The following is a 21,166-nucleotide window of genomic DNA, read 5'->3' on the forward strand; positions in this document are numbered from 1 at the left end:
TCGACGGCCTTGACGTCTTCTCGTGGCTATGTGCGCGTCGTCTATGATGACGACGCAGCCGGTCCTCGGCTGCTTGTATTTGAAAGCTTGCGGGGTGAAGACGTCAGTGTCTCTATGCAGCCCTTTACTCTGCGGAACTGGTAGACCCAGCACATTGTTTTGCGTAGGTCTTACCTTCTCCGGGGCCTGTTTGTTGAACAGCATGAGCCGGTCGACCGTGTACCTGGGAGCCGTGTTGGAGATAATATAGTTGAATTGAGTCGAAGCTTGAAACAACTGCCGACGTGCAGGCTGTCAGAGACAAGTAGCGCCCAATGCGTGGTCGTAGACCTTCAGTGGAGTCAGTGCACCGGGCTCATTCGGTAGTCATCGTGATTGTCCGGAGCATCGAGGTATACAATCCGTGGATCTCAGCTAGACCGCGACCGAGAGACAGCTCGAGATGCTCATATTCATCTATCACTTTTCGCACACCTTGGATAGGGATTCGTTCTCGTTGAACCGCCGCCTGACAAGGATAGTAAAGACCATGTTTGCTATGCTCTCAAATAGACATCGTCCTCTGTACTTGACTTTAATCTCTTTGCTCAGGAGGTCCAGCTTACCGAGATGAGGTTGCAGCGCGCAATGTAGTTACTGTGCTCGTTTCTGCTCACAACGAATGGGTGCTGCTCAGATGAGTTATAAAAACATGAGTACGCTGTCTGACACTCTCCGTGCACGAGCCGTGTACCTCAGTGTGCCTGCTCTTCTTGCAATAACACTGTCTGTGGTTCAGCAAAGACGCGAGAGCTCTCGTTCTGCGCTTGCTCTTTATCTCGCGTAGCACAGTGTCAATGCGGGTCTGTGAGATGGGCGCATGTCTGTGAATCAAAGACCTGACAAACAGACCTGGGTTCTCTCTCTCAATGAGTTTCTCCAGAGAGTACCTGAATACAGCAGTCCTCTGATGTGACCTCGCCACGTGTCGAGGATCCGTCGAGTTCACTCGTGAAATATCTCAATCGTGTCAGAAATCTCTTGTCCTCTGGCACAAGATAATTGTAGCCCGATTGCATTACATTCTGTTTCAACCAGTGTGTCCTGGTGAGTTTAGATATGATCGACAGGAACAACTCCTTGCCCTCTCCTTCGCTCACACAGTCTGTGATCCTACCTATTGAGTTCTCCAGATTTTTGAGATTCAGAGCAGTATAGGCTCTGGCAGAACGACGGCCTGTCGGCCACACGCTGGCGTGTACATGGAACCCTGTAGGTCCTTGACTTTCTTCTTGTCCACCTTGTTGCCATTCAGTGTGTCACTGCAGATATCTATCCACTCAAACATGGAGCTTAACTTGCCCTTGTCGCCTTTCGTTGATAACATGACATTGTTTAGCGAAGATGCCTTTGTCCTAACCAACTGTAAACGCATGAATGCATTGAATGCTTCCTCGAGCAATTGGTCAGCTGGGGCTGCTTGCGAGCCAATGTGGTCTTCGTGTTCCTCTCCTCTGAACACGTCCATGTTAATCGTGTTCATGAGACTGTAAAGCTGTGTAGGGGATACTTGCTCGCCCATGTCATCGTCCCTGTCCTCTACGCCCAGGTCGGATTGTGCACCGCTAGAGGATTCTTTGCTCATGTCTAATACAAAACAGAATAGACGCCCGTGACCAAAGTCCTCTCTAACGGGAGGTGACATGCTGCCAAAATCTGTGTTCTCTAGAGTTACCTGGAGAAGCTCTCCTTTGCAGCAATATGTCAAATATAACAGCAATTGAAAGGTCGCTCTGTCATTTGGGGATAATGCCCCAAAAGACAATTCTTCACATGTCTTCTCCTGCAATATGTCAATTCCAACCGCGAGGAATAACGCTCTCCTGTTGCAAGGCACCTTAATCCTCTCCACCACCGCTGTGTTTGCCTCTCTGTGAGGTAATGTGTTACAGTCCATGACCACAGTCGTGTCACTCCTAACTGCCATGACTACTTGGTGTGGTATTCTCAGGTTTGACAAACATTGGGTAATGTGTTTCCTAACCCCTTTGTACCCCTACATGGAGCACCAGAACCCCTGGCCTGCTGTAGTGCAATTCTTGCGTGTAATATAGACAGCCTGGGCTCGGATCCACAGCCTTGGCCCCAGACACTCAGTATGCGCTTGGATCATCACCAACCTGCGTTCGAATGGGTACATGTAGATGGAAACAATGGAAGGCAACGAATGATCATTTACTGTCTTTATGTGACATGTGCAAGCTCAGTACATACATTGCAAAAGTGAACACAGAAAAAACGAAATAAATGGTAATTAAACTGCACATAATAAAGCAATACCAAAGCATGTGGATGTGAACTAGAAATCGTCAGGGTTCAGTGTTCACCGTGCTGAATTCCCGGGCTTATGTGCTTACTCCATGAAGTCTTTGAGATGTTGTGGAATTGGTCCAACTGTCTCACAATCATCCTTGCATGCCCTTCTGCAGAGTTGTTGCAGTGACGGAGGGGTCTTGGCACAAATGTCAACCCTTTAACCTCGGTCATGTAGTCCAGCAAACGTCGGAGCGTGGAGAAGTGTTTGTTCATAACCATAAACTCATCATTACGGAAAACCACACTATGTACATGCAGGTCTGAGGTTATGATTTTGAAGAGGTGTCCGAGATGGTCTTCATCGATATAACAGATTGCTGCGGCAGGATTACAGTGGTGTCCATCGTTTATTCTTTGTAGATCCTCCATGAGTTCTACACGCTCCCGTGAATGTCTGTCACGGGCATTTGTAAGTCCCCACCATGAACCTTTCAGCAACCGTATCATGTCACGCATCTCTTCTACTATAACTGCCCCAGAAAACCTTTTTGGACCATCAGGGATGTCTGCCGGTCTGGGCAATAAGTATCCTCCAGGTACATCATTAATCAGATATTTCATCAGTAAAACTGGATTATAAAATTGACGATTTCCATTCTCCCTGTAATGGCTTTGGTGGAGGTTGATTTCAAATTTGATTACGGTATTGCGGTCTTTCCGCATACCCGAACACACCCTTCCTGAAAACGGGCCCCCGGAAAAGTTCTCTGCAATGACCATAGCCCCATTGTTAACCTCGGGTCTATGCAGAAAAGACTCAATAGAGTCTTCAGGTACGGAGCCCCACCAGCAGTCATTCAGATACTGTGAAAATGAAGACCATGTTCTGTTCAATATATACCAGTTCCCATACTTGTCGATTGGTAATTCAGAAGAACGGCTCAAATCAAAATGTGTAATGTCCATAGATGCCATGTGTAATGTCCATAGATGCCACTGGTTTAGGTCCTGATTGTTTCGTTTGACACAACAGGCAGTGAAGATAGGAGGTTTGGTTTTGGTTCTCTATAGTGGTCAAAGCTAATATTTAAATATTAAAAAATATTTAAAAAGTGTTGATAGAAAGCCCCTCTGAGAGAAGTGTATTGGTATAGAAATGACGCGTGCACATGTGAAATAATGACACCGAAAACACTCAAAGGTTGTCACTTACTTTAATGTATGTTATACAGCGTGTTAGAGATGCTTCAATTCACACAGAACAGGACACAGCCACGGCAGTAACCCGTTTTAAACGTTACAATACAAAACATGCATAGCAAGCGGAAAAAAAAAGACTCAACAGGACACACAGGGTACAGAGTGAAATGATCGTTCCTTGGCCTTCCAACCAATCATTTCCTCACTAAATATCTATCCAGAGTATTAGGCACGACCTTGGGTCCCAGACTGGAATATCGAGATGACAGGGCTACATCTGAATAAGATTCCTCCAACTGAGTCGCACACACAGCATTGGCCAGACCCTCCAAATACCGTTTCATGGAAGCACTGCTGGGCCCCCGGGGAGCTCTTGGCTTTTTCACCACATTAGAAGACATCACTGCAAATATAAAATATTAAGGGTGGCACAATTGTTATTGTCATAGTCTATTTTGGGCCTGTCCAGTTTGGCGTTCACGCTGTCAAGCCCCAGATCTGAATCCTCGTGCTCTGGATGGTTCTCGTCCTCCGATGCACTCCCGTTTAACTGGTTTGAGTGATCCTCACTGCCAAAATGTTCCTCTACAGGGTCACGGTCCTTCTGGTCCTCCTGATCAGATTCAAGGCTGTCACTAGCCCATGCAGCTTGCTTGGTAAAATTAGCAAAGACTGCAGCCTCTCCAGGAAACTTCGGCCCCTGTGTCTGTGCAGCACCAGGGGTCCACCGTGAAGTTGTAGCCTCTGGGTAGTTGCTGAGTGATTCTTGTTGTTTCCCATGCTCTGTTATTTCACGTTTCTGAGTCTTACTGTGCGAACGTCTCTTTCCTTGTCTGGCATGGTCGACTGGGACAGGAGGGCCTTTTATATCGGCATTGGCCCCGCCCCGAGGCACCTCACAGACATAGGAATCTGAGTCTGAAAGCCTGCAATTGTAGCCCGGCGAATCTTGTTTCAACGGGGCCTGTGTGTTGTTATTTGGCTTTACTGTTTTACACCTCATAGAATCCCACTGTCTGTTTCTAGTGTCCTCTTCCGGTGTAGGGTTGGGGAGAAATGGGTTCTTTTCAGTCCCGATCAGTTCCTTCTTCACACGTCTCTCCTTAACCCTACTCTCCTTCGCACGTCTGGAGCGCTTTACAGCGGGTTTTATCGACTCCTCATCTGAGGAGGATAACACTACGCGCTTATATGCACCAGTGTCTCTTTTGGTGTCACCACCACAGTCGAGCTGGTGAAAATAGTCTTCTTCTTTGGACTCTGAACAAGGCACGCGCCTACGCCTTCGAACAGCCTTCTTCCTTTGATACTGCGCACAGAACGCCTTTTCGTGCTCCTACTCATCACTGCTGCAGTCCTTCTTTATAGGTCCATTGTCTATAAATTCATCATTAGAATCATATTTGTCGGAACTCTCCATCTCGTCACTAAGCATTGTTGCGTCCAAATCCTCGCCAGGGATCTCATGTTCATCTACTTCATCAGACTCTTCCTCATTGCTGCTCACTTCCGTGGCCTCATACAGCACATGGTCTTTGTACCTTGTGGTGTGGTTGATTTGTGACCCGTGAGACTGAGCCCTCTTCTTGACCTTGGTCACGAATGACTTAGAGGTTGAAGATATATTCCCATTGTCTTCATCGTACCACTCCTCCTGATCCTCCTCCCCCTCCTGCTCCTGCTCTTCCTCCTCCTCCTGGTCCCCCTCCTCCACCTGCTCCTCATCATCCTCCTCTTCACTGGTTACTTCCACAGCCTCAGAGTCTCGCTCCTCGTAGCTGGACCGGGAGCTGGACAATTGAGATCTGCGAGCCTTGCTGGCACTCTTTGTCCCAGGTCGAAGAGTTGAATGCACATTCCTCTCATACGTGCGATCCTGCATGGCACATGGCCTGTGTTGTAATTGTTTTCCGTGTCCACTTCCTTTTACACGGAATCTGCTAGGGTTCCTCCTCTCGTAAAGCTGTCAGTATCTTGCATTTCCAGTTCTCTGTGGACATAGACGCTAGGCAGTCCACGAGTGCTTTACTGAGTCTGTCCTGCAAGCAATGGCTATTGAGCACATTGACCACGGGGCGATTTTTAATCACCCACTCTTTAAGGATCACGCAGTGTCTACTGTCCAGGAGAATGTTGTCTAATTCAAGGAGCGTGCAAACAGCTTCTCTCCTTAGATGTTCACCGGTCAACCAGGGTTCACTCATCAGCAGAGTTGACATGTTCTTTATCCACGTCCAAACGGGAAGAGCTTCCGGTATGGCTATAGAGTACAAACTGCTCTGGACTCCGGTCTTGAGTTTGCTGCGCTCCTCGTCACAAGGTACTTTGGTGCCATCTGCTTTGCCAGTGTGCTCGTCTTTTAACTTGAGCACTGTCTTCACTTTTTTGTACTGGGTGCGGAGTTTTATGAAGAGCACCTTTGCTTTGGAATACAGCTGACCCAAAGCTTTGTCCTTATTTCCGTCCGATTTGATCACGCTGTGCCACAGTTTCTGGGCCTTGGCTGCATTGTGCATAGCACGATCTTTGTACAACGATTTGCATGCTGACATCTTCTTGTCATTGCCGTGGTATCTGATCTGACCATACCTGGATGCAATGTGGCCCAGCTCAGTCCAGTCCATTGACATCTGCGCTTCAATCATGTTATAATGCGTCTTCTTTACGGCAGTGTTAACTTGTCTGTCAGAGGTGTACAGGTTCCATAAACGCTGATATTCCTTCACTTTCTCCATGGGGCAATGTAACAGCTCCGCAACTGCAAACGCATTGGGGATCTTGCTGTCCATGAATTTAATGGCCAAGTCCACAATTTCAAGCATGACGGGGTCCACAATTGTGCTTGCAATGTGCTTGGGTGTGTAATTGCACCAACTATTTGGGCTGACACGTTTAATGAAGGCTGTCAATGTGGGATTGTACATCTCCTGATGCATCTCAGGTCCAAGGATGAAAGAATTCCGTTCCAAGTCCTGCATCGTATCATTCCAACTGCTCACCAGCTCCCCGTTGCCCTTGAAACAAGTTTGTTTCACAGCCCTGCAAAACTAAGCGTTGTAGACACATAGAGCTCAGGTATCTCATCCTGTCCCTGTCTCAGGTTTACAACCAAGGCCAGGTGCACCTTTTTGCCTTCCCCTGATCTTCTGTTCTTTCTGTAATAGACAGTAGGAGTGCCACCGTTCACGTAATGGAAGTGTGTCAAATTGTATCTCACATGCTCTGCACGGAGACAATCCAGGCTCCGCTCCTGGTTATTCTTCATCATTTCAACCGACTCTGTTCCTACCACGCAGCACATGGGATCTATCCTGCACATGTGAGTAGCCAGGGCCTCGGTGTTGCCGGAGGTACCTGGGCTGGCTTCACTGCTGCACAGTAGCTGGGAAGGTTGGATCTGTTGAAAGCAAGGAATAAGAGCTGTCAAGTCCGTGGGCACTTCCAGGGCCATGTCCCAGAATTCAAACCTGTTAGAGGTGACCACCTTCAGCAACCGGAGACTTTCGTATCCAGGGACAAACAGCACTTCTTGTAAAAAGTATGTGTTCCCGTGATCCTTCCCAGTCTGCGGCATATGTACGACATAGGTTCCGACCATGGATCTGGAACTGTCGCACAAAATGAGATTGTTGGTGTCAGGGCAGTTTGTGACCACGGGGATAACCTTCTTTGTACCATTGTGGCACACCAGCTCCTTAGTTGGCACATAGAAAACAAAGTGCGCTTTTAAAGCGACCAGCTTGTGCACAAGATCCCGAGTGCTGTTCCACGGTGGGTGACCGGAGCCTGTCCCGAGCCTATGAAGCCTCAGAGTCTGTGAGGCAAATGTGGATCCAGAGAGGGCTTTTAAGACCGGAGTCTGTCCTGAGCCTATGAAGCCTCAGAGTCTGTGAGGCATATGAGTCTCTTGAGAGGTGTTTTAACTTGGGTTTGACAGAGAAATCCCTCCCCCATTATTGGATGCATACAGACGATTGGAACCGGAGGAGATTCAGCAACGGGTCACTGTTCGAGCTCAGGCTGTTGATCCTAGCTCAGTCAATTTATCCGAGCTTGGACTGTTAATCTGAGCGCCAGCTGAGGCTCCAAGCTCAGGTTCCAAGCTCAGGCTGTTGTTCCTTTCCTAGCTCAGGCTGATGGTCCAAGCTCATGTTGAGGGCCCAGGCACAGGCTGTAACTTAGTTTTTGTATTTGGTGATTGGCCTCATATGTATTGCACGCAAACCTCATATCTTCTCTGTCTGAAAGTGAATGAGCTAATGTGACCGTCTTTGTCACTCTTGGTTAGAGTCACACATTCTTCGATTTATCATGAGCTGTGGTGCAAACCACGGTAACAATCAAGACCTGGCCCAATAGCATCTATGCACGCCGTAAATGTTGATTTGTACCATTTTACTCAATCAACGATCTGCGGGTGTGGGAGCCGGCATTGCTTGAACCAAACAGGGTCTCCATGTTTACAGTATCGGAATGACCGCTGGTGGGTCCGAATATCCTGTCGGTGAACACGGAACTCTGAACATGTCTCTCACACAAGCAATTGTTTTTATATACACAGTGTGATGCAATTTATTTCTGTTGTCTGTGCTCACATTGCAATGTATGAGACTGTATCAACAACTGCATACAGTCTCGTCAGGTTTGAGTCTTTCATGAAGCATTACGGATCCAGCATGGGTGTCTTATACAGGCACGGGACAACACTGGTGCTGCTGCAATGTGTTCCGTGATGAATCAAGCCGTGCATTCGTGACTGTGGACAGTGAGACGTAGATGACAAAAGTGCAGTGAGCAGGGTTAGGGTTTTTGTCCCTGTCTGCACTGGACAGGGCTTTGCGCTTTTAGTAGTCTGTCACGCTGAAACTCGACATGTCCTGGAACAGAGCTCCAAGCGATCCCACAGTGCCATCAGGCCCCAGTAGAACCATCAGGATCTTCACACTGTAATTTCAACAGTGAAGTCTGAAGTAGGTCCACCTTGCGTACACTTGGTGAACATGATGACAGGGGCCCACTCGGACAAGAGCGAAATAGCGTCATGCGTGAAACAGTTTCCGTTGTTGTCATGAAACAACCTCGACTGGTCAAGTTGGTCTAAACTGGGGATCTTACAGAGTTCTGAACGCTTCAGAGTCACCTTAGCGAAACCCTGTGTGCAATCCAGTGTCGTCACTACGAGCCTCGCCTGTCCAAATATCTTGACTTTCATCCTCAGTACTATGTCCCTAACCAGTGTCTTCAGCTTGACAGCGTGTAGACCCTCAACTGTCGAATCTCGTTTGCAAGGCTTTGGCTGTCCGTACACCAGCACCTTAGTGCAACCTCTATTGTGAGCAGCTTCCTCCTCACCCGCAGCTGTCAGCCAGTTGGGTGTATCTGATGTGTAATCCCTGAATGTGAAAAAGTTACCATCTAGGGTCAATATGCTCGGTGTGATCCTTTGGCTGGGACCTGAGCTTTTCAAGTGTTCAATTGCCGTGGTCAGTATACACGATGCGGGTGTCTTGGCGTTCATCTCTTGGAGCTGCTTGCACAGTTCCGAATGGGGTAGGTATTTTGTGATCATAGTAACGCAGAGCCCTCGCAAGCCCTCGCAATGTTCACCAAACATGGAGGACTGAGGCTTTGTGAAGTGCCTGCTGAGGTACGAGACAATGTCGATCATCGCAGCTCCTCTACTGATTAGGATATCGTTACATTCAGTCATGTACGTGGGCATCAGCTTCCACTCTAAAGCATCTTTGAGCATCAGAAACACCTGCATCAGTAATCCGTCAGCCGGGTTAGATGCGTCCAATCCTGACACCTGCTTGCACCCTTCAAAGAGCTGTGCGTACTCAAAGATGAACACATCGTTGCACCTAGAGCACCTACACAATCCGCCTCGGGGACCGGCAAACATGAGAGGAAACCTTTGCGTCATGCTTTGTGACAGGAGGATCACGTTTTCCTTGAAATGCTTTATCTCTTTCATGCTGTCACTCTTGAGTATGGCCATGTGTGTGGCAATCTCGCCGGGGATCTGCTTGCTTCGTAGAATCACCTTACCCCGAGACCCTATGGTCCGGCTTTCGAGGCTCGTCGACTGCGCGGACACATTGTCACCGCCGAGTGCAGCATGACCCAGAATGCTAGTGCTCAGCATTTGCACAGGTCCGTTGCTCCAATCGCCATTATGTGAAGAGTTACCTGCAGTGTCTCCATGCGGGCGCTCACTTGCTCGATTGGGTAGCGGTTCCCCTTCCCGCTCGAACCCTTGTAGAACAGGGACACCGGTTGAAGTACCTTCCTCCGGATCTACAGACACCACTTTCAAGTGCCTGGCCCCGATCAATGCCTCCGCGTTCCCAGTTTTGCGTTTTCTATTGCTCGCGTACACATCAGCAAGCTGTTTGACCTTGTTTGAGTACCACTGGTAAGGCTGTATACGACCAGGAGCCAGCCTCAAAATGTCTAAGCCGTAGTACTCTTTGACCTGGGACCGGATTCTAGTCGGTTGATGTGCCGCTGAGGCTGCATCGGTTGGTGTAGCAAGTCCCTCGGGGGCACAGTCATCGCTGACTATGACGTCGGTCAATCTGTACTCCCCTGCACGTATGGACAGTGGGAGTGCTCTCTGTGGTACACGTGCCTCGCTGATGTCTCTACTCAAACACTTGTATCGTTCGAGGTTCAGCAAATCAGAAGGAGTCCATCTCTCCTGAGGGAAGAGCGTAATGCACAGCACTCCTATCTGGATAAACGCTTTGTCATTGTTACTCAGGGACATGTTTGTGAGGTTTGCCTGTATCTGCTCCACGCTAGGTCTCGCGTCTTTGTATTGCGTGTGAAGGGCACGAGCGTCAATTGCTTTCATGTAACCGAGTTCGAACAAAAGAGTGCACTCGGGGGTGTACACCCCAACCAATTTGGATAGATTCTCAGCGTATGTCTTTTTACAAAAACCTCTCTCGTTCCCATTCCTGTATGGTATCAAAGGTGAGCCGTTGTACAGCTCCCACATAACGCAGTACCAGCTGAACACATCGCTTCCCGTGGCCGCGTTCAAGCACCACATAACCTCCGGAGCCATGTTACAGCGGTTGCCCCGTGGCTGATCTGGAGTAGAGAAGTTACACGCCGTGCCAAAGTCGCTGATCTTGAAGGCGAATGGCATGGGCGTTCTGTCTTTTTGGTGACAGACCAAGATGTTCCTGTACGTGATGTCCCTGTGCTGGATTGCTCTTGAATGCAGATAATCCAGTCCACGTAAGGTGTCCAATTCAACCATGGGCACAACTGAGACGTTGTTAATGTCCACCCTGAAGTCGTGCAGTGAGCATAGGGCTCGTTCCATGATAAGCACAGCTCTGCCGCCCAGCTGGTACCCAGGGATGTTACACCAAAGGCCTCCGAATGTGCGCAAGATGTTGGCGTGTTTCATCGAAACACCCAACAGGACCTCTTCCACTTGGGAGGCGATGTGTGCATAGCGATTAAATTCAGAGTCTATCACAGCCGTGCTCCAGTTCAGCATGTCTGGAAACAGGTTGGTTTTTGCAACAAGGTCCTCGTTGAGCTGTACGGTCACGCCGAAGCCTCCTCGCCCCAGAACCGTGTTCTTTGTGGTTATCAGTGTTTCTATGTCGATGGTGCATTCGAGGCCACCAGGTATGTCTGCATAGAGGCTCCAGGGACAAACTTCTTTCGTCAGCCTTAGAGGCTTGTACACTCGTCCACATCCGTCTACGGGCACGTTGGGTGTCTTGGGCTTAGTCGTATCGTAGCTAAGGGCCACAAAGCCATCTATTACGGGATACTGCTCCTGAAGTACTTCCCCAGTTGACAGACCCACATGTTGACACTTGGCAAATTCGGGGAATAGGGGGGTCTTGCGCTCGGAGAGAAAGGCCCGTGCGTATTTGAAGTTGATGCCGGTGTCCCGATTGTATGGGGAACCTTCAAAGTTGACCACTAGGAACAATACTATTGAGTTATAGTGCGCCTGCACGTGATCCTGTTTTATGTACACAATTACACGTCTCTTGCCCTCAAGCTGTGGTTCCGTGTCCACATTCACCAACGCAACGTCGCCGAGTGACGGGACAAGTCTACTTAGCACTGTCACGGTGTCTTCGTGTTGACCAAATGTGTACCGTACTCCGAGCCAGTCCAGCACACCGCGCAAGTCACTGTAAAGCAATGTCTTAACGTAATACAGATTGCACCGCTCTACCAGATGTGTCAGCTTTTCTGGATTGCTTGGAACCCTGACGTGGGCCATTTAGGCAAGATCATCAGCACCCGCACGTGACGTGCTTATATCCGGGCTAGTAAATAGTATGCAATGAATGGCGGTTCGGTTTGCCGCAGAGAAATTGTGTTCTCTGAACAAGCGTCGTTGTCGCTCTTTGAGTGCCTGATAGTGGCAGGTGCCCCAGCCACGGGTTTGCTGCAAGACACGTTCAAATGCGAAAGCTCTCTGCAGACTACCTTGAAGCACTTGAGAGACATGTGGCAGAGAGCAGACACGGTGTACACACCCAGAGCGGATCTAGAGTCTCTCCACACCATGGAGTGTGCTAGCACGGTGTACCGAGGAGCCCCAATTCCCGATCTGATACTCGTGGACAATCGCAAACTCTCCAGATACTACATCTATCTTTTGTTTCGTTACTGCATTAGTTCCGCAGGGCCTGTGACACACAATATCTGGAGCCGCACGTCTCATTGGGAAGCCAAGACGCACACAGCACCTTTAGTTGACATACCAGCGAGCTGGCTCGAGACCGTGTGCAAGAGCTACCCTTCAGCTCCACCTACGCCCGGCGGCAACGTTCCAGGGTCCCCGAAAGACAAGTTTCTTCGTCAGCCTCAGCGGCTACCCCAAGCTCTGGTGCGCGAGCGACATGTATTGGAGCGTTGCAAAGACAAATCCGTGGTCCAACGCACCAAAACCCCCAAAGTCCGGGATAATTCCAGGAGTGCATTTGGAGGAGGATATCATTCCATGGTTGACAGTGAAGAGGAATATTGAGAGTACCTCTGGCTGGGAAGCCAACAACAGGGTGTGCATCAAAACAGAGGTTTCTATCTGCAACGAGAGTGGACAAGGGGTTGGTTTAAATTCTATTTAGGGATCCTATTAACATGCCTCTATAAGGTCCCTAATGGTTGTACACATCAAGCTGAGTATAACCGAGGTATCATCATCAGCGAGACGAAGGACAATAGACAGGCCAACACGATATCCGCTATCAGTGTGAGCTCCTCCTGTGGACTGTGCAGACACAGAATACAAAATGTTACGTGGTGCACCAGGGAGTTCAACATTGGCTCACAACTGACACAAAGTGCAGTAGCGAGATAGTGTGTGGTGTGTCCGTGCATGTATTTGCCAACTAAACCCCATGGAACGATGTGTTATTAGATTCCGCACAACTGAAGTCACTGCTACTGTCTGAATTGCATCCAATAGTGGAAGCGTGTGTCACACAGATACAAGGAAACCGGTCTGACGTGTCCAGCGTGTGGCAGGATATCACAGTATTACATCAACCTGGGTGTCATTGGCTTCCTTGGTAAACTCTACTCCAAGGTGCTGGAAAGTCAAGTTTAGCCAATCCTCAGCAAGGAGTGTACCAATGTATGTAACATTTCAGCAGTTGGCAGTGGTGGGATTTGAACCCACACCTCCAGAGAGACTGGAGCCTTAATCCAGCACCTTAGACCACCCAGCCACACTACCTGCAAATATCACTACCCCAAATCATGACAAACACAAAGAACGTAACTAACGGTATGCTTGTTAATGTTATTGGAACAAAACTTTTGCAAGGGAAAAGCCAATACTTTATTAAAAAATGTTATCACTCTGTCATTTTTCTCTGGCATTGTTGATTTTAGAATATTGTAACCAATGAGTAGGTTTAGGTCTGTGTGAATATGGGCTGAGCATCTACCTGGGCTGAATTTGTGAACATCTTCTTTTGCATTTTCACTGTAAAGAGCCATTACCCCTCCAACTGCCAATTATTGTTCCAGAGACAATAGGATATACAGTTTTAGATTGCAAGGTAACTGTCCAAGACCAAAGACTTCAATGAAATACCTCAAGGAATCAAAACAGTTTGTCAAAATGGGAAAGTTCATGTTTTTTGATTAGAAATTCGAGCACAGTTGTTCATCTACCATTCAAAAACCAAAGTACGATCATGAAACACATATAACTTAGATTTCCTAACTACTGCTCTGATTTAATACAAGTCAATGTCAGAGATCAAACAGATCTTTCTGCAGACCTTCACCGGCTAATTACCTATTCCCATCCTGGGAGTTGAACCCAGGCCACCTGGATGAAAACCAGGAATCCTAACCGCTAGACCATACGGGACTGACTACATATTAAGAACAGGGATTTCCCACTTCTGACTAGTTGTCAGAAGTGGGATTTGAACACACGCCTCCAGTGGAGACTGCGACCTGAACGCAGCGCCTTGGACCGCTCGGCCATCCTAACTGATTCAACAGATATTCAGTAGGACCTGTGTTAAAAAATATGATACAGTAAATTAAACATGTCACGATATAGGAGGTTCTCAGTCATCCAGGTCATAGTTAACAAGGGAAGGTTTCTCAACTGTCAGCCCAAATATATGGGCGTTCATGGAGACATTGCATGGGATGTGATGGGAATGTGCAATACAGGCTAAATCCTATGGTGGGAATCAAGATCCACCAATGTTTCCTTCCACAATGTCCACCTGAATCCAGAAATGTCCCTGCCAGATGGGAAATAGACTGACAATTGGGTCAACATTGTGCAATTATCTTCAAAATGTCCAACTGAGTCCACAAATATACCTGCCAGATGGGAAATAAACTGATAACTGTCTTCATGGTCTAAACGTGTCAAATATTGCCGTACAACGTCCACATTGAGTCCAGATTTGTCCAGCAATTCTGATGCACTATACTGGCCCATTCAGGATGAGCACTGTATACTCTGACTGCAGCACAACACAAGTTCAAATTTCAGTGATACCTAATTTTTATGGTGATTACGAGACTGAATGCAAAGTGTGTATCCCCCATGTACCTAAGCCTATCACTTCCAGTCAATACTGTCAAATTTGGAGCTTCTTCAAGTTACATTAACGACCAGGTGACTCCTCAACATGCCCCCACCAACATACTGTTTACAGTCTAAATGACCAAGGACATTAAACCTGTAAGCTTACTTTTAACTAGATGTGGAAAGTTGAAAGGTTGATTTTTTTCACCTGTGCTGTGGCTTAAAAACAGGTTCCACCAAGATTTGTACTCAGATCACTGGATTCAGAGTCCAGAGTGCTAACCATTACACCATGGAACCTTTACAAATGGTAGCAGGTTTGCTAGGCAGTCTCTTTCGTAATATCTACATGTGTGATATGAAAGGCCCACAACAATCTCAACAAAGATGAAAAAGCAACAATTACTGACCAACTTAAGTCTATTTCCAGTCTGTTGATGTTTAACAAAGCATCTGTTGCTGCAAGTGTCTGAAGTGAAATGTCTCCACCTGCTGAAGAGTAAACTTAATGGCATGTCAAGTTTATTTCATCTATAAAAATGGAAACTACAGTGCTCATACCTGCTGTAACACCCATAGAAACTGGAGCATAAAACAATAAATATACTACACTACAGTACAAGAACATAAATACAGTAAAATAGAGACTGTAAAACATGTACATTTAAAGTGCTTGTTGTGCTGTCTGATAGTCTGAGGGGTAAAAGAGAGAGCATACCGCTTAGTGTGTGACAGGAGGTCTTAGTCTACCACTACGTTCTACAACCCTACCAGTCAGATTACCACAGGAGGTAATATCTTCTGCAGCTCTTTTAAAGACTCTACCATAATACCTGCTGGAGATGCCAGGTCCTCATACATGTAAAGCATGAGCTCTACCACTGAGCTACATCCCTTGAAGATTTTCAGATTTCTTTACTTTTTTACAAGATAGACTAAGACTTATTTTTATTAATCCTTTTGGGATGACTCTTGCAAGGAAATTGAAATATGTTGTGTATGGCTTTAAAACCTGTAAATGTAACTGCGGGTGGCTGGAAATCAAACCTGGGCCCAGCACTGCTACGGTATAAATCATAGTCAGAAAGTAACACACCTGTTGCCTTTCTGCTAGACAATACACCGTTCACTGCAAGTCTTGTAACACAGACTGAAAAGAAATATATTGGTGGCTTTCAGTACCTATGAGATAACACAATATTGTTTGTGAAGGCAGATCTTTCAATCAATTTGTAATACTGTGATGTGTCATTGGTTTGCTACCACTGTTAAGAAACACCGCACGTTGTCGGTAGGATTCGAACATGTGCTGGGAGACCACAATGGATTTCTAGTCCATCGCCTTAACCACTCGGCCACAACAACGTGATAGGCAGTGCTATGACTGTTTGCACAAATGTTCATGTAGCACCTAAACACGCCATATAATGTACATATAAGTAGTCTTAACGACTACTGAAAGCTTTTACATCATACAGGATACATTCACACACTGTGGCCGAGGATGCCGTAAACTCGGGGTTCAGCGTCTTGCCCGAGGACACTTCGACATGGGACTGCAGGGCAAGGGATCGAACCACCAACATCCCGATTGGGAGGCAACCGCTCTACCACTGAGCCACAGCCGCCCGATTTACAACGTTATTTATTAATTTTATTACCACACACATAGAAATAGCAGACAGTAACCTGTCATATTGAAAATAAAATTTGGCATTGAAACAAATATCGGCATTGAAAAGTAGTATAAGAGTAAGAAGTATAAAACACAAACATCAAAAAGTAATAATCTCATAATCCTATGATATTATTTCACTTTCACATTTGTTTGCATCATGATGGGTTTTTCAATGTCAATGTAAATTTTTTCTTGATGTCTGGATCTTTTCAGTGACAGTTTTTTTTTTTTTTACGCTGTCAAGTTTTTTACAATGTCACTGTTTTCAGTTTCAACTTTCTGTCACTGTTTTGGCGTAGTCATAGTTTCCATTGTACGGACCGGTTTGATTTCATGTATAGGGTGGCTAGACTTTATCCAATTCATAGTGATCATGTTTTTTGCAATCATTAACAAAATATGTAACAGCAAATTTTCAGGTGTTTTTTCCAGTAAGAGAAATAAAGGGTCCAGAGGGAAATTCATTCTGAAAATGTTGTCCAATTCGTCTTTAATGTCTTCCCGTATGTCTGTATCACGGAGCAGTCCCAGAATATGTTGGTGTGGGACGCCCGGGTAGCTCAGCTGGTGAAGAGGGCGTTTGCTGCATGTCATTCTCTCTCTCTGCCCTTACATGTCTTCAGCTGTCCTATATAAACAACAGGAGTTGGTGGAGATGAGGGATATGAACTGTCACTCATCAATAGGAAACAATCAAAGGGTGGGGGGGGTTACATTATATATATTGACCAAAGATATCAATGTCAAATAGTTACTAAAATGTCTTTTGTTGTAGATACAGTGATTTACATGGAGTCTGGTGGAGATATAATGCTCTACACACACTAAAAGTAGTGATTATTTACATGGAGTCTGGTGGGTTTGGTGATGGTGATGTCGGGGCTGTTTCATGTTAAACTAAAAGGATCTTACTCTCTAACTAAAAGGTCTATCTCTGTAGGGATCGATCCCATAATGTTGTCACACACTAATCTGAGTCTTTCAGCACTTTTAGTGGATGGAAACGTTCTCTTATCAAGGAGTTTAAACACAGAAACGGCAGGAAGGATAAATCCACCAAATCAAGTCACAAAGGCCTCATTTTATTTCTTTTATTTTGTATTGAATTGTTCCACATTGCAAAACATTTAAAACAATTCAATCATTGATGTTATTTTACAAGTTTGCTTTGTATTTTCTGATTTTGTAAAACATCATCAGTGTCTTTACATTCAGTCTGAACAGACCTCAACAGATTTAAAATAACATTCAGTCACAGAAAATATGAAATGTCAGACAAAGATTATTAAATGAAATTCCACAAAGTAGGAAAACATGATGTTAAACTACAAAACAATAACTTGAGAGCGTACATAAAAATGTCCGACTTCTAGTATGTTGTAATGATGAGAGGAGTACGGCACCGGTACCTTAACACCCGGTATCTATCGGACTGATTAGTAACGGAGATTTGGTGCTAGTGAAACACCAGCGCTGCCTTTTTCCATCTAGTGGTTGTTTTTGTCATTTAGCAACAATTTACTGGAGAAATATTACTTTTTTTTACATTTAATTTGGACCATATAGCAATAAACAAGCCATTCTTAAATGTTGCTGACTATCTTTTTGTGCTCCTTCACTTTTAAAATATATAAATTTAAAAAATTTATTTTTAAAAGGATGGATTCAAGCACCGATTTTGGTGCCTAAATGGTAATGGGTTCTGAGGAAAGGCAGAAAACAGTCCAGCTGATCCACAATAACATACATGTTGATCAGAAGATAAAGTTACTGCTGGTCAGCCTTCAATGTGGAGAGAAGATCAGAATATAACAACACAGCTATCAGGGCATGAGGAGGAGGAAACAGCTTGGCTCTGAAACATGTTCACAACGAGGCAGTGTGAATGCGCTGGTGTTTTTTAAGGTGACCACTATGAGAAAATGTTTCCCCACATTGATCACACCAGTACGGCTTCTCTCCAGTGTGAATTCGTTGGTGAGTTTTAAGGCTACTACTCTGAGAAAAGGTTTCCCCACATTGTTCACAACTGTACGGCTTCTCTCCAGTGTGAATGTGTTGGTGAGTTTTAAGGGTACTACTCTGAGAAAAAGTTTCCCCACATTGTTCACACCAGTACGGCTTCTCTCCAGTGTGAATTCGTTGGTGAGTTTTAAGGCTACCACCTTAAAAGACACCAGCGCATACACACTGGAGAGAAGCCGTACTGGTGTGAACAATGTGGGGAAACCTTTTCTCTTATGAATATATACATAACTTTAATAAAAAAAATTTATGTATATAGATAACTTTTTTCGCTGTATAGAGCAGCATATCTCCACCAGACTCCATGTAAATAATCACTACTTTTAGCATGTATAGAGCAGCATATCTCCATCAGACTCCATGTAAATAATCACTACTTTTAGCGTGTACACAGCAGCATATCTCCACCAGAATCCATGTACATAATCACTTATTTTAGCGTGTATAGAGCAGCATATCTCCATCAGACTCCATGTAAATAATCACTACTTTTAGCGTGTATAGAGCAGCATATCTCCATCAGACTCCATGTAAATAATCACTACTTTTAGCATGTATAGAGCAGCATATCTCCACCAGACTCCATGTAAATAATCACTACTTTTAGCGTGTATAGCGCAGCATATCTCCACCAGACTCCATGTAAATAATCACTACTTTTAGCGTGTACACAGCAGCATATCTCCACCGGACTCCATGTAAATAATCACTACTTTTAGCGTGTATAGAGCAGCATATCTCCATCAGACTCCATGTAAATAATCACTACTTTTAGCGTGTACACAGCAGCATATCTCCACCAGAATCCATGTACATAATCACTACTTTTAGCGTGTATAGAGCAGCATATCCCCACCAGACTCCATGTAAAAAATCACTACTTTTACCTTGTCTAGAACAGCATATTCGCCCAGAAAAGGCAACAATCAAAAGTTATATCAAAAATGTCAGACATTAATAAACTCATGTTTTTTTATCCATTCAGCGAGACTACACAGTGGACAGAACCATCTCCTCAGACGGTCCTAGGCTGCCATCTGGTGGTGAGTTCATGGTACCTCAGCGTATTTTACTGTACATACATCTTCCCAGTGGATAATCGGTCCGCATGGAACGTACCGGTGCCTGAGAATACTACAACGTGTGACTTTGACCGACACAAAGAACTGTTTGACTTTGGCCTCGGCGAGGTGGTGCGGCTCGACGAGATCGCAATAGACAACTTTCCAGTGGATAATCAAGAGCGCCAGTCAGCATGGGACTTACCGGTATCCGACATACTACGTGTGACCCTGACCAAAGCGAAGCACCGTTTGACTTTCGGTTCAATAAGACGGTTCAGCCCGTAGGGATCACAATAGACAACCTCCCTGTGGATAGTCAGGGATGCCAGTCCGAATGGGATGTACCGTTGCCTGCCAGTACTACAACGTGTGACTTCGAACAAAGCGAAGCATCGTTTGACGTTCGGTCGGACGAGATGGTTCAGATTGACGAGATCGCAATAGACAACGTACCAGTGGATAATCGGTCTGCGTGGGACGTACCGGTGCCTGAGAATACTACAACGTGTGGCTTCGACCGAAGCAAAGAACTGTTTGACTTTCAGCTTGACGAGATGGTGCGGATCGACGAGATCGCAATAGACAACTTTCCAGTGGATAATCAAGGACGCCAGTCCGTATGGGATGTACCGTTGCCTGCCAATACTAGAACGTGTGACTTCGAACAAAGCGAAGCATCGTTTGACGTTCGGTCGGACGAGATGGTTCAGATTGACGAGATCGCAATAGACAACGTCCCAGTGGATAATCGGTCCGCATGGGACGTACCGGTGCCTGAGAATACTACAACGTGTGGCTTCGACCGAAGCAAAGAACTGTTTGACTTTCAGCTTGACGAGATGGTGCGGATCGACGAGATCGCAATAGACGACTTTCCAGTGGATAATCAAGGACGCCAGTCCGTATGGGATGTACCGTTGCCTGCCAATACTACAACGTGTGACTTCGAACAAAGCGAAGCATCGTTTGACGTTCGGTCGGACGAGATGGTTCAGATTGACGAGATCGCAATAGACAACGTCCCAGTGGATAATCGGTCCGCATGGGACGTACCGGTGCCTGAGAATACTACAACGTGTGACTTTGACCGAAACAAAGAACTGTTTGACTTTCAGGTCGACGAGATGGTGCGGCTCGACGAGATCGCAATAGACGACTTTCCAGTGGATAATCAAGGACACCAGTCCGTGTGGGATGTACCGTTGCCTGCCAACATTACAACGTGTGACTTTGAACATAGCAAAGCATCGTTCGACGTTCTGTTGGACAAACAGTCTGAGAGCCTGCCAACCCCAACCACAACCCTCCATCACCATCAACAGCCCCCCTCAACCTGAACCACAGCCATCCACCTCCACCCTAAATAAGATCTGCCCATCACAACCACCTGAAGTAATGCCCCCCCCCCTCCACCAAGACCCACATAGAGAGGCCACTACCAAGAAAACATCTGGAGAGCCAAAGTCCTCTTGGACAGAGCTGAGACTGGCCTCATTGCCTTGGAACATGATTGTCCCATTGTGGTAGATGTTGACAGTGAGAGGTGGGCTGTCTTTGTCTATGTCTTCGATGACTATCTGTCTCCCACTGCAGATGCCTCTCTTCCTGTGGTGGTCATAGTGGGTACAGATAGCTCTATGCCATGCTTCAGTGTTGTCTGTGTACAGGAGGAGATTACTGGATCCTCCAGTCTGGCTTATATCTGCCGTCAAGGCCTCTGGGTTTTCTCTTATTATTTTGTGTCTGTGGGCTTTCTTTGCCTGTGTACTTTTGACTTCTTTCGGGTAGCCAATCACGAGGAGGCATGGCCGTTTCCCGGGAGACTGCAACATTGTATCGGCTCCTAAC

The 21,166-nt window shown here is 46.2% G+C and overlaps 1 protein-coding gene and 1 non-coding gene across 2 annotated transcripts; both read right to left on the reverse strand.

The window, feature by feature from the left end:
* Window positions 1-3,895: 3,895 nt before the first annotated feature.
* LOC116677331 (dentin matrix acidic phosphoprotein 1-like) lies at window positions 3,896-5,377 on the reverse strand. The gene is made up of 3 exons (XM_032507893.1): window positions 5,243-5,377; window positions 4,843-5,086; window positions 3,896-4,659 (listed from the first exon to the last, which is right to left on the reverse strand). The coding sequence occupies exons 1-3, from the start codon at window positions 5,375-5,377 to the stop codon at window positions 3,896-3,898; spliced, it is 1,143 nt and encodes a 380-aa protein (XP_032363784.1).
* An 8,421-nt stretch (window positions 5,378-13,798) lies between these two features.
* Window positions 13,799-13,870, reverse strand: trnae-uuc (transfer RNA glutamic acid (anticodon UUC)). Its single transcript has one exon. It is a non-coding gene; the product is annotated as a tRNA-Glu (tRNA).
* Window positions 13,871-21,166: the final 7,296 nt, after the last annotated feature.

This window comes from Etheostoma spectabile, unplaced genomic scaffold (assembly GCF_008692095.1).
Source record: "Etheostoma spectabile isolate EspeVRDwgs_2016 unplaced genomic scaffold, UIUC_Espe_1.0 scaffold00004893, whole genome shotgun sequence".
In the NCBI taxonomy this organism is placed as follows: Eukaryota; Metazoa; Chordata; class Actinopteri; order Perciformes; family Percidae; genus Etheostoma; species Etheostoma spectabile.

Bases quoted from the DNA above. Each gene is read 5' to 3' on its own strand.
- LOC116677331 (XM_032507893.1), bottom strand. From the start codon at position 5,377: ATGCAGGATCGCACGTATGAGAGGAATGTGCATTCAACTCTTCGACCT. The intron at 5,087-5,242 runs GTAACCAGTGAA...TTCGTGACCAAG, and splicing joins GAGACTCTGAGGCTGTGGAA to GTCAAGAAGAGGGCTCAGTC. The intron at 4,660-4,842 runs GTGATGAGTAGG...TATCCTCCTCAG, and splicing joins TATAAAGAAGGACTGCAGCA to ATGAGGAGTCGATAAAACCC.